Source organism: Perca flavescens, chromosome 1 (assembly GCF_004354835.1).
Source record: "Perca flavescens isolate YP-PL-M2 chromosome 1, PFLA_1.0, whole genome shotgun sequence".
Classification (NCBI taxonomy): Eukaryota; Metazoa; Chordata; class Actinopteri; order Perciformes; family Percidae; genus Perca; species Perca flavescens.
The window spans coordinates 40869747-40881446 of NC_041331.1; the positions used below are offsets into that span (position 1 = coordinate 40869747).

General features: G+C 40.1%; 1 protein-coding gene across 4 annotated transcripts; it reads left to right on the forward strand.

Moving 5' to 3' along the window:
- The first annotated feature begins 1066 nt into the window (after nt 1-1066).
- Nucleotides 1067-11399, forward strand: LOC114559839 (ZP domain-containing protein-like). Of its 4 annotated transcripts, none has more exons than XM_028584807.1 (7): nt 1067-1234; nt 6523-6736; nt 9139-9323; nt 9432-9832; nt 10156-10255; nt 10658-10862; nt 10950-11399. In XM_028584807.1, exons 2-7 carry the CDS (start codon nt 6676-6678, stop codon nt 11084-11086), a joined length of 1089 nt encoding a protein of 362 aa, XP_028440608.1. In that variant the 5' UTR covers nt 1067-1234; nt 6523-6675; the 3' UTR covers nt 11087-11399. The 4 variants fall into 4 exon arrangements, with proteins under 4 accessions (XP_028440608.1, XP_028440619.1, XP_028440629.1 ...); XM_028584818.1 differs by having other exon boundaries at nt 6527-6736; XM_028584828.1 differs by having other exon boundaries at nt 1067-1224.
- Nucleotides 11400-11700: the final 301 nt, after the last annotated feature.

Below are 11700 nucleotides of genomic sequence, written 5' to 3' on the forward strand. Positions count from 1 at the left end.
ACTAACTTAAAGACGTATGCCTGCAACACGCTACTTGTTAAAAGTGAAAAAAAACTGCTCAGTGTGGCCAGAACTTTCTGCCATGGCACTCACAGCTGCAGCTGCCACAACACCATATCTGGTCATTTTCTGGCAGGTCGTTAGATTCCCAGACAGACACAGCCGTTTCTTCGCTTCTTTCTCTTTGAGATGAACTCTGTACCCTTTTTTCAGCTTTTTTTTCTTAGATTTCATTTGGCATGGCCGTCACAGTTACAACACCATAAAACGTCTTCTAATATTAGCCTATTATTAATATCCAGTTTTATTCTTGCTCTGCCATAAACTTGATTATGACGGACTGATGTTTATTTTGTGTGTGTGTGTGTGTGTGTGTGTGTGTGTGTGTGTGTGTGTGTGTGTGTGTCTGTTTTCGTTTTGTTAACTGTTGTGTCTAATTATGATTGTAGGCCTACGGTATGTTTTATTGTTAAGGACCGCCTCGAAAACGAGATGCTGCATCTCAAGGGTTTAGGGTTTAGACATTTTCAACAACATTTCTGCCAAAACCAAAATTGTTTTGCAGCCAGATTAAGCTACGCCTAATGAAGATATTTTCAACAACAGTTCTGCAAAAACCAAAATTCTTTGCAGCCATCGCAGTAATGTTCATTTAACAAGCAAGCTGATACATTCAATACATGAACAGGGTCCGGATATTAATACAAATACTTTTAATATCAACCCTCCTGTTGTCCGCGGGTCATATTTGACCCATTCTCAGAAGAAATGTGGGTTTCTTTCAACCAAAAAAACGTTGAAAAAAGGGATACAAATGTCGGAAAATAAGCCTAAAAAACGCACGAAAAATCGACAAGAACATCGGAAAAAGTGACCAAAAACTTGGCGGAAAAAAAAGTGACAACAACGTCTGGAAAAGTGAGAGTGTGTCGAAAAAAAGAACCACAAAATGTTGAGAAGTTTGAATTTAAAATGAAAACAAACACAATAAGTTACATGTTTGTGTCTATTCGGATTTTAAAACGTTGCCCACTCCCCTACTTTCTCTCCCCCGACCTGAATTCTGGCACTTGACGCGGACTTAGGGGAAACCAAACTACACCCAGATCCGCTCCCTTTCTCCTGATCTCAGTCCGGCACTGCGAGACTCTCCGCGGACGTTACGGACGGTACAGCTCGATACCATCTGCCATCTGGTGGGAAATGCGTCACAGCCTTGATTAGGTAAAAGGATGTAAGTATTATTAGCAAAATAGGCTACTCATTGTATAGTAAAATGTTCTGTGTGAGTGTTTTATTATCTCTGATGTTTCTGGATTAATGTGCCTGCTGCATTAATGTATAAGTAGCATTTTACTGCAGTAGATGTTTAAGGATTAACTGCCTTTTTATATAGCCTACTATTGGGTAGTTTAATCTATAGCTTACATGCTTCATATTCAATAAGATCATCATATGTTTGTAGCGTTGCTCTCCTGTGAGAACCACGTCTCTCTAAAAAGTTCTAAAACTTGTCATGGTGTCAGAAAAACAGCCCTGTTTTCAGCTCTGTGACAGTAAAGCTGATCCGAGATACTTTTTAAAGACTTTATTTAGTTTAAGAAGAACTCATTTTCTCACCACGTAAAGGAAGACTTCATCCTTCAGTTTATCACAAACATTCAACATCAACACATCTGGAGATACATGGTTATTATAGATTGGAATTTCCAATCAGTATTTTTTATTTTATTTTGGACTTTTTAGTTTCGATTTAGTTTTCAGTGTTTTAAGAAGTGTTTTAGTTTTTATGGGCTATTGTTTTAATTTTACAGTTTTGTAAAGGCCAGGTTTAATGTCTCATGTATATACATGAAAAATACATGAAGAACTGTAGGCATGGCCATGATGTTTAAAGTTCAAATTTGTGCTAATTTCGTGTCTGATGTGAAGCTGTTAAGGCACAGCAGCATCCAGGGGCGATTCTAGGATCAGACCTGTAGGGGGGCTCAGCCCCTAATGAGAATGTGACAGGATACAGTGCCTTGCAAAAGTCTTAACCCCACCCCCCTGCTAAATCAGTAATTTCACTGGATAACAATGAATATATGTATTTATTATTATTACAGAGGATAAATGCTAAATATTTAACATAAGAAACAATTACAAAAGACCCTTTATGGACTACCAGAATCAAATGAATTGATAATGAGGTGTAAACAATAAATAAATAAAAAATAAAACTTTCCTTGACTGGGTTACAGGTGCATAGTTTCTTTGAACCTGTAATTGTCCTCTGTCACTAACAGACACGTTTGCAAACTATAACTTGAAGCACTAAAATTGATAAAAAATAAATAAAAATAGAATAGAATTTGTTTTTTATTATTATACTGTAATTTTTAGGGGGGCTAAGATGAAATTTAAGTGGTCTTGAGCCCCCCTAAAAAGGGTCTAAATCGCCACTGGCTGCATCTCATGTCAAGTTTCAGAGTTCAGAAAGTTCAATTTCTGTGGTTCAGTGTCACAATGAGAGTTGACGGAAATGAATGCCCTCTCTTTTTTCCAGTCATAAAATATTATTGCTAAAAAATCTAAAACTGAAATGTTTTAGGTTCATTTTTATTTTATTAGCTTTGCAACCTGGCAATATCGTTTCAGTTTAGTTTTTCTTGAAGGTTTTAGTTTTTATTTAGTTTCAGTTTACTTCATTATTTACTTTACTATAATAACTCTGCTGGAGATACGTGGTTTTCACTGGACAGGGGATGGAAAACTGTCTGAAATCTGAAAAGTATCCAAAACTACTTGAGTAAATGTAGCCTACTTGGTAAGATTCCACCAGTGTTAATTGTTTGCCTAAGTATGTGTTAGTTAACTGCATTACAGTTAGTAGTGTGTAACTTCATCTATGTGTGACAAACATCAATGTACCAAACGGCCGCACCGTAGGGACGCTTATTACATACCGGTACCAAGGCATGTACAGTTTCTAACTCAGTCCGCTTTTAATAATTGGTTTGATTACCCTGCACATAGTTTAGCAGCCAGTAGAGGGCAGTGCTGCCTTACTAATGGACATAAACCTGCTGATAAAGAGTGACTTGGCCAACCCATTCTCAATCCCAACTCGTCAAATACTGATGCTTTGTCAGTGGCTCATAGTGCCCAATACAGATGCACAAGGCACGCGTTATTATGGATCCCACGCAACTTCTAGGCAAGTCCCGCCCTACGAAGCAGCCCGATTGGTTGGGGTTAGGCATTGACCTTGAGTAGTTAAGCTTTGGGTTCCATTACCTTGCGTAAGCATGGACGCCAGGCCAATAGTAGCGTGTGAACGCTATTGAAGGGCGGGTTTTGCCTAGAAGTTGCGTGGGTTCGATAATAACGCACAAGGCACCCTTTAGTGTCTGTATGGGACGCACAGGGCAGAGCAGCAGCTCGACCGCGGCACAGTAAGATGACGAAGTATGAAGATTGACAACGGTAGCAAGTAGTATGAAAGACCGAAATCTGCATTAGGACACAGGTTGGGGTGGTGGATGGGTCACACAACACAGTACTTTATCCCAAGAGACCGGGATTCTTGTCCCGCATGTCACTTAAACATATATTATTTAACCACACTCATTATATTACACTAAATGGTTTTACCCTGCAAGTTTAAAAATGACGCCAAATCAGTCAAAAATTCCCGGGGTCCCGACCAAGCGCGTTGAAAAATTACCCAGATCGTCAAAAATCGCCGCCGATGGGATTACATTGGAATTAGTTGCAAGTCACCTGCGTCCAACTGAGATGCGATAGGAGATTTTTTGCGTCAGTAACTGACGTCAAAGGCTGCTGACCAAGCGTCTGGTTTCGACACGTTGGGAGTGTGACTGTTTCAACATGGCTGTTTCAGCTTCAAGATGCCTGTTGCTTGTACACTGTCATGCTACTTCACTGCTGTTGGCCAGTTTGCGCTACTTTGCACAGTGTACTCTGTATATAGTTGTGCATTTTTCATATACACTGTACACATTATTGTGTTATTTACAATTATATTTATTCTTGTAAATTGTGTTGATTTTATACAGAACCACTAAAGTAGACAGTTGTTTAGAAGGAATGTCATTGTGTGAATTGAAGGGGTACCTGTCTCCAACACCATCTTTCTCACCAGAAAGTTCCTCTAAATGGGTTTTCAACATGAAGGGAGCCTTCACAGCACCAAAACTGGGCTTAGGGGAGAACACTTACCCAGTAAGATCTCTGTGGTGGAAATTCAAGCATCTGAGGGAGCTGCCCATTTAACACTTTATGAACGTCCATCCACTCTGGCTGTTAAGTTCAGACCATCGCATCTAAGAACAACAGTGGAGCCAGTGCATGGCAGTCAGATCCTGGTTTGGATGGACAATTCAGGGTCACAGAGCAACACTGCTTCTTCACGTTCTACACCTTTATGAAAAGGTTTAGAGGTTATGGCAGAGGACATGCTACCCTGATGGAGCGAAAGGGCCAGCATGAGATCACATCAAGTTAAAGAGAACCTTAACTGCTTGGATGCAAAGATTCAGCAGATGGAGGTAGATGGCTTGTACCACTATCCCACTCGTCTTCTCGGTGTCCAGGACTTCCCTGAACTTTGTGCACCCATGAGGCCATGTTCCCCTTCAGAAGAACAGGCTGTCTAAAGCTCCAGAGCTAGCTACATCCTACCTCACAGAGATACAGAGGCTGTAACAAGCTGGCTACATCATCATACTGGAGCATGATGGTGCAGAATACTCGCCAACCAGTTGGTACATTCTCCACCACACAGTGGTACATGACTTGAAGCCCCTCATAGTCTTGAATTGCTCCTTTTAGTGCCAGGGTATTTACTCTTTAAGCAACATGCTGTGACCAGAGATATACGTGGTATGCCACCAAGTGTAGCTCCTCCCAGAAGATTAGCCTCTCTACCGCTTCGTCTAGAGAGATCTTAAATGTGAACAGTCCACAGTTTATGGATGGAGAGTGCTCCCCTTCGGCACAACCTGCAGTTCCTGCTGTGCCACATATGCACTGCAAAAACATCTTGGACCAGACTCAGCCTGGTGGTGCAGTCAGGTAGTACGTACGTAGACAAATGCCTGCAGAGTGTAGCTTCCAAAGAGAATGCCAGCTACAGACACATTTGGCCCAAGGTGTCTTTAGCTGGCAAGTAACTGCCTGTTGCAACAATCCTTGCAGGTCACACATGGAGCCCAGCAGGTGACAGAGAAGGTGCTGAGGACACAACTTATTGAAGTCAAAGGAATCCTCAACCTCAACAACCTTTGGGCTATCACCCCAATTATATTACCCCAAACTCTGTCTCCCACAAGTAGTGTATCCTGAATCAGAGCTTTTGGGCAGCTCCTCACTAAAGGTGAGACAACCAAAATTACAGATGCCCTGTGGCTTGAAATTAATGGACAGAGCTTCCGGGTCTGAAAAGTAAAGCCAATGCGTTAAGTGCCTTAAAACTGCATTCTATTTAACTTCCAGAAGGGGGCAACTCCACAAGTTGCAAGAGGTCTGCTTGTATAGAAGTCTATGAGAAAATTATCTTACTCCTTACTTGATTTATTACCTTTGTAAACATTTTCATAATGGATTTATGGTCTCAATCTGGAGTTTCAAGTCTTCTTCAATACAGCATGATATTCATTTTGTAAATTATGGTCCCATTTATTTTAAAATTCATGATAAAGCAGGGGATGCTTTAGGGGCGTGACTATACAACAATCAGGACGGAGGCTTAGCAATGCCAACCATGGCACCGTGTTCATTAAAATAGCCGTGAAGTTGTTTTTGGGTGTTGTCCATGTTTTTATCTTAAACTTTGACCCTTTCATCTGTGTTTTAATTTGATCAAAGTTCTTGGACACTTGTATAGTTAAGTTTGCCTTGGGTTAATTTGCAATGTAACTAACATGAATGTACCAAACAACCACATCATAGGGCCACTCATTACAAGGTATGTACAGCTTATGTAATTTAGGAGTTACTGGATGCCAATTATTATTTTTTTGGATGGCAAAGGCATGACCCGCCCTACTCTCTTTCGGATTGGCTAGTACTCGTTGCCTTCATTGGTTGGGTTGGTTAGGTTTAGGTAAAATGTGTGGGATTAGTTAGGATTAGGGTAATAATGTAAGGGTAAGCCAATCAGAAGCAGAGTAAAGCAGAGTAGAGCAGGACACGCCTTCACCATCCTTGGAAAACAATACTTGCTTACGGTAGTCATGTGTAAAAACTACACTGCACATAATTTATTGGCCAACAGAGGGAAGTGCTGCCTTGCTAATGGACATATACAGGTGATGCTAAAGAGCAACTTGGCTGTTGCAGCTTCAGAGATGCCTGTTGCTTGTACGCTTTCATGCCATGCTGTTGGCCAGTTTGCACTTCATTGCAGTTAAGTAGTTTTATTTTGTTCACATGTACTGTATACATTCTTGTGTTGTTTATGGTTATATTTATTCTTGTATATGATGTTGCTTTTATACAAAATCACTTATTCACCAGACAGGTGTGCAGAAGGAATGTGGTTGTGGTGGTGGAAATAAACGCATTGGAGCTGAAGACATCTGTCTGGTTCTGATCGGTGACCTGCAGCGGATTACATTTTAAGAGATTCCAGCAAAGAAACAGCAGGGGAGAAACAACATCTTTACAGCTATGTTGAAGGGCCCAATATTGGCTGCATGGCTGGTGTATTTCCTGTGTCATGTTTATCCTGGTAATAAACACCTGCTTACTTACATATCCTTACATAGACAAGTAGCAACATAAGCATACAACATATATTGTTATAGAATTAAATATGATATATAATACTGCTAGCAGGTTTTTTGAGCTTTTTCCTTCTGCTTCTTTAACTGCCTTTAATCTGTATTTTAACAGAGAGGACCTGGTTTCCTCTTTTAATCACGCCTGTCAGAATGTCCTGGAATCTGTTGCCCCCTATAACTACAAAAGGTCATATAGAATATTCCAGCCCTGGCTAAAGGAATTCACCCAGGAATTAAAGAGAGACCGTAGGAGAAATTAACGAAATTGGAGGAAAAAAACTTTTATTGTATTTTATGACATCTAGAAAAACACAATAAGGAATTATCAAAAGACAGTTAGAAGAGAAGAATGCTCTTGCTTCTTTAATTTTAGCAAATCACTCTTACCCCAGAATTTTATTTTAGGTTAAGGAAGTTCCCTTGTCATTTTAGCGAATTATATTTTCTGCGGTGTACCGCAAGGTTCAATTTTAGGTCCAATTTATTTCCTATTTTCATGCTCCACTTGGACAAAACCATCCAACGTCACAATGTCTCTATGCAATGCTATGCAGAAGACACACAGATATATCTTCCCCTGACACCTGGTGACCCAAAAAGCCTAGCTGCTTCAATTGTCTTAAGCCGCCTACACTATCCGCGATAAAACTTCTACGCGCTGGTCGCTCCATGGATTTCCTATAGGAGGAGCGGATTTGCGCCAAGCTCATCCTTGAAGTTCCACTTCCAGGATTGATGTATGCATGTACGTATGTATTTTCCTTCCGCTTGCTTTTTTGTTGGAATTTTAAACTCTGGTGGATTTATGAGGGCTATGGTTAACTGCTTCTCAGATCTCTGCAGGGTAAATCCAGACAACTAGCTAGACTATCTGCCCAATCTGAGTTTTCTTTTGCACGACTATTTTGCAGCGACTCCGTCCGGCGCTAAGCACTGCCGAATACGATTGATATTGGTTTAAAGAAATGACAATAAACCAGAGCACATTTTTCTCCCATCCCACAATGCTATGTGGAGTAGCCAGACCCTCCTCCGCTCCGCAGCGTGTGAATGGTCTGGCAAAGCGAGACTAAGTTGCCGCTGACCTTTCAAAAACAACTTGCCTGTTGGGGTTTTGGAATTTATAGAGTGTGGTCTAGACCTACTCTATCTGTAAAGTGTCTCGAGATAACTTTTGTTATGAATTGATACTATAAATAAAATTGAATTGAATTGAATTGAACTTCCAGAATGTTCCTGCGCTGCGCTTTGCCTTTCTGCTCTGCTCCCTACCTCACGGTTCTACCACGGATTATGTGTAGGCGGCTTTAGTGATGTTAACTGTTGGATGGCAAAACATTTTCTTCAACTTAACTTGTTTGTAAATATGAAACTCGCTGGCAGAAATCTGGAAATATATTTAAGCTTGAAACCACAGATCAAAAAAGTTGTACATTCTGGCTTCCTTTAAATAACAACAAAAGATGTTGAACCACATGTAAACTTTTGAAATCGCTCATAAGGGGGCGGCACCTGTTTTAAACAATTGCCTAGGCCTGGCACAAAATTGGCCATGACTCATTGAAACTTTGTCCATCTGTACATCACCAAACTTGGTGGATATCTTTAACTAAGCTGAAGAAACAATGCTTTCTAAATTGACCGAAAGAGGGTGACGGTGTTGCCCAGCACAGATTTGGTCATAAATTAAATGTCTGTCGAATTGCCTAAAACCTGTTTGTTATCTTAATTGCAGGCGTGGGAAGCTCTCAAAGGTCTTGATCCTGTGGCCGGGTTGGATCAGTGGTAGAGCAGGCACACATATGCTGAGAGGTTTATGCCTCGACGCAGTGGTCCAGGGTTCAACTCCGACCTGTGACGATTTCCTGCATGTCTTCCCCCTCTCTCTCCCCTTTCTCCCTTAGCTGTCCTATCAAATAAAGGCAGAAAAGCCCAAAGAATAATCTTAAAAAGAAAAAGATCTTGATCTTTCGCAGCTTACAACTTCTAATGGCTTGAACCCTAATATTGCCAATATTTATAGCCTGCTTTTATTGCTCTTAATCATTTATTTGTATTTATCTATCATTAATTTTCTCTTGCTTATATTTGGCCATACTGTTTGGCTCTCTGTTATCTTGTCTTCTGAGTATCCTGCTTTTGCTTTGTCTGTCAAAGCAGGTTGTAATCTGTTTTTAAAGGTGCTATATATAAATGAATGTATTGTTATTATTACTACATTAAGCAATATTTTCCTGTCAAAAATATTGCTTCATACAGGTTTTTATCACCCAATATTAATTTGAGAATATTCACAGTTTTCAGCATGTGTATTTTTTTAACTTGTTTGAAAATATGTCTCTTGTTCTAGTTAAATCCGGTGTGATCTGCGATGAGTCCAAAATGATAATAGGGGTTGAGAAGTCTAAATATCGTAAACTCATTAAGGTGGATTTACGGATCAATGACGCCACCAACGCCGCCTGCCGCCTCAGCTCCAACAGCACTCACTTCTTCGCTGAAGTCCCCCTCAACGGTTGTGGCACTCAGATCGAGGTAACGCAGGCTCATTGGTTTCATTACCTGCTGTGCTCTTCCCTCAGTTATTGGTTTTGCTTTTTATTTGCAGTATGAGGACTGAATGCATAACCTTTGACTCTGCAGGAAAATGGTGAAAACCTAATTTTCAAGAATACAGTCACCTTAGTCAACAACATAAACGACGTGATCATCAGGAAATGTCTTCTGGAACTGAAGTTCGAATGCACGTACCCCAAAAGTGTAAAAGTGAAACAGAGCTTCAGTGCACACAGGAAGAATGTCGTAGAGTCGGAGAAAGGCCTCGGCACGTTCACCTACAACTTTGAATTTTATCCTGATAAGCAGTTCCAAGCCCCGCTTACACCAGATTCATACCCTCTGGACTGTGATAGTGAGCAAACGCTTTTCATGCAGATAGAGGTCGCCTCCTCAATTGAAAACATTGAGCTGTTTGTGGAGTCCTGCAGTGCGTCACCATACGACATTCCAAACTACGAGACAACCTACTCCATCATTGATAAAGGGTAGGCATGAGTACACCACATACAGTCTGTAAATGGACTTATAGATGGAAATTAAATGTCTCTCTAACTTCGACCAGTGTTTCACTTTGTAGATTGATTTTCTTCTCTTACCTTAGACGCTCATCTATGCAATAGGACCATGTCAGGATGTTAAAGTGAATGCTTCACTTACTTCATCTTTGGCATTATATACTTCTTTTCCTTATGTTGTAAATAACTTCAATAGAACAATACCTCTGTCCCTAAAATATCACCAATTGTAATGCACAGAGTTACAGAGGCAATATTTCACATCAGTTTGTTTTGTTTTGCTCTGATGATAGGTGTAAAGTGGACCCGACTGTTAAAAATTATAGCCGCGCCCACGACACAAAATTCAGGTTCAGCTTGGATGCCTTCAAGTTTATCGGCTTGCATGACCAGGTAAAGAATGGACTATGTGGTTAGACTGGAAGAAGAACTTTGTTAGAGGCCAATGTGTTGGTAATGGAGCTTCATCAGGCTTCAAATACACTATGTGAAACAACAAATACATGAAGCCACAGGGCATTAACAACCAATTTAAGAAGAGGACCTGATTCTCTAAACACCTGAGGCATTTATTATATCAATAATTGATAAATGATAAATAATTAAACATCCCTTTAACAATTCCAGAAATTGTAAAAAAGCAAACAATATTTTGAAGAATTAGTTTAGCAATGTGCTTTTGTTTCCACTGTCAAAGCACTTTGTAAACTATTGTTTTTAAAGTTGCTATACAAATAAAGTTATTGTTATTATTATGTCTGCTGACATAATGACAGCGTGTTCTGTTGCATTCAGGTGTACATCAGCTGTTCAGTCATAATCTGTAGATTAGGAAGACCTGACACCAGGTGCTCGCAGGGATGCATCAATTCCAGAAAACGACGAGATGATCAGCAACATCACCTCACAAAGAGAGAGGTTGTCACTCAGAGTTCAAGGCACTTCGTTTCCCAGGGTCCTCTGCGCTTAAGGAGATCAGTAGAGAGCCCCAGAAGCCCAGGTATGAAAACAGAGTGTTTTCCCTTGTTTGAGTCCCAGTTAGATTTCAGACAAAGTCAAATTGAAATTGTGCTTATTTTCCCTCCAGTGATCAACCTGAATCTGAACCTGGTTTTCATCGCTGGATGTCTCCTTGCAGCCGTTGGCATGATCAGTGCCACGGTCGTCTACAAAGCCACACTATCAAGGGTCAAATACCAACCTTTGTCCGCATTTGAAAGTTAAGACAGCAGCGTGTGCAGGATACCAATCATGTATTAACTACATTTGACTACATAAAGCAAAGTCATTACTCTTAAACTAATTAATATCCTTGAAAAAATGTTATGCTATGCCTATATCTTACAAATGCTTCTACTATTATGTATTACACTACGATTTAAAACGTAAAGTATCTTGCTTGATATGTGTAGTCCTAACCATTCATAATCATTCCAATGTCATCATTACATGACAAAAGCCCTTTATGGCTTAACCAAAGTCAATAATCATACACTTGCTTAATGGATCAATAAAAACATATATTCTGTTGCATATATTTTTGCTTTTGTCCACTTTAATTCTCTTTCTCTCTAACACATGAATACAGTCTTCTCCCATTGAATGTGAAGCATTTTTGCTGTAAATCAACTGTTGCTGTGTTGTAATAGTCTCTGTTTTTAAGATTGTATTTTTCTGTGAAGCAACAGTGGACCAAATGAAACAAGAATGTTAGATACTTGGCTCCATATAGCAGGCAGACTGGATGGAAAGGAGAAGCTGGTGCTCAGTAGCCTGGTCCAACTGTTATGTGACTTTTGGAAGGAAACTTGATGAATTACAGTCAGGAGAGAACAGAA

Bases quoted from the DNA above. Each gene is read 5' to 3' on its own strand.
- LOC114559839 (XM_028584807.1), top strand. From the start codon at position 6,676: ATGTTGAAGGGCCCAATATTGGCTGCATGGCTGGTGTATTTCCTGTGT. The intron at 6,737-9,138 runs GTAATAAACACC...CTCTTGTTCTAG, and splicing joins CCTGTGTCATGTTTATCCTG to TTAAATCCGGTGTGATCTGC. The intron at 9,833-10,155 runs GTAGGCATGAGT...CTCTGATGATAG, and splicing joins TACTCCATCATTGATAAAGG to GTGTAAAGTGGACCCGACTG.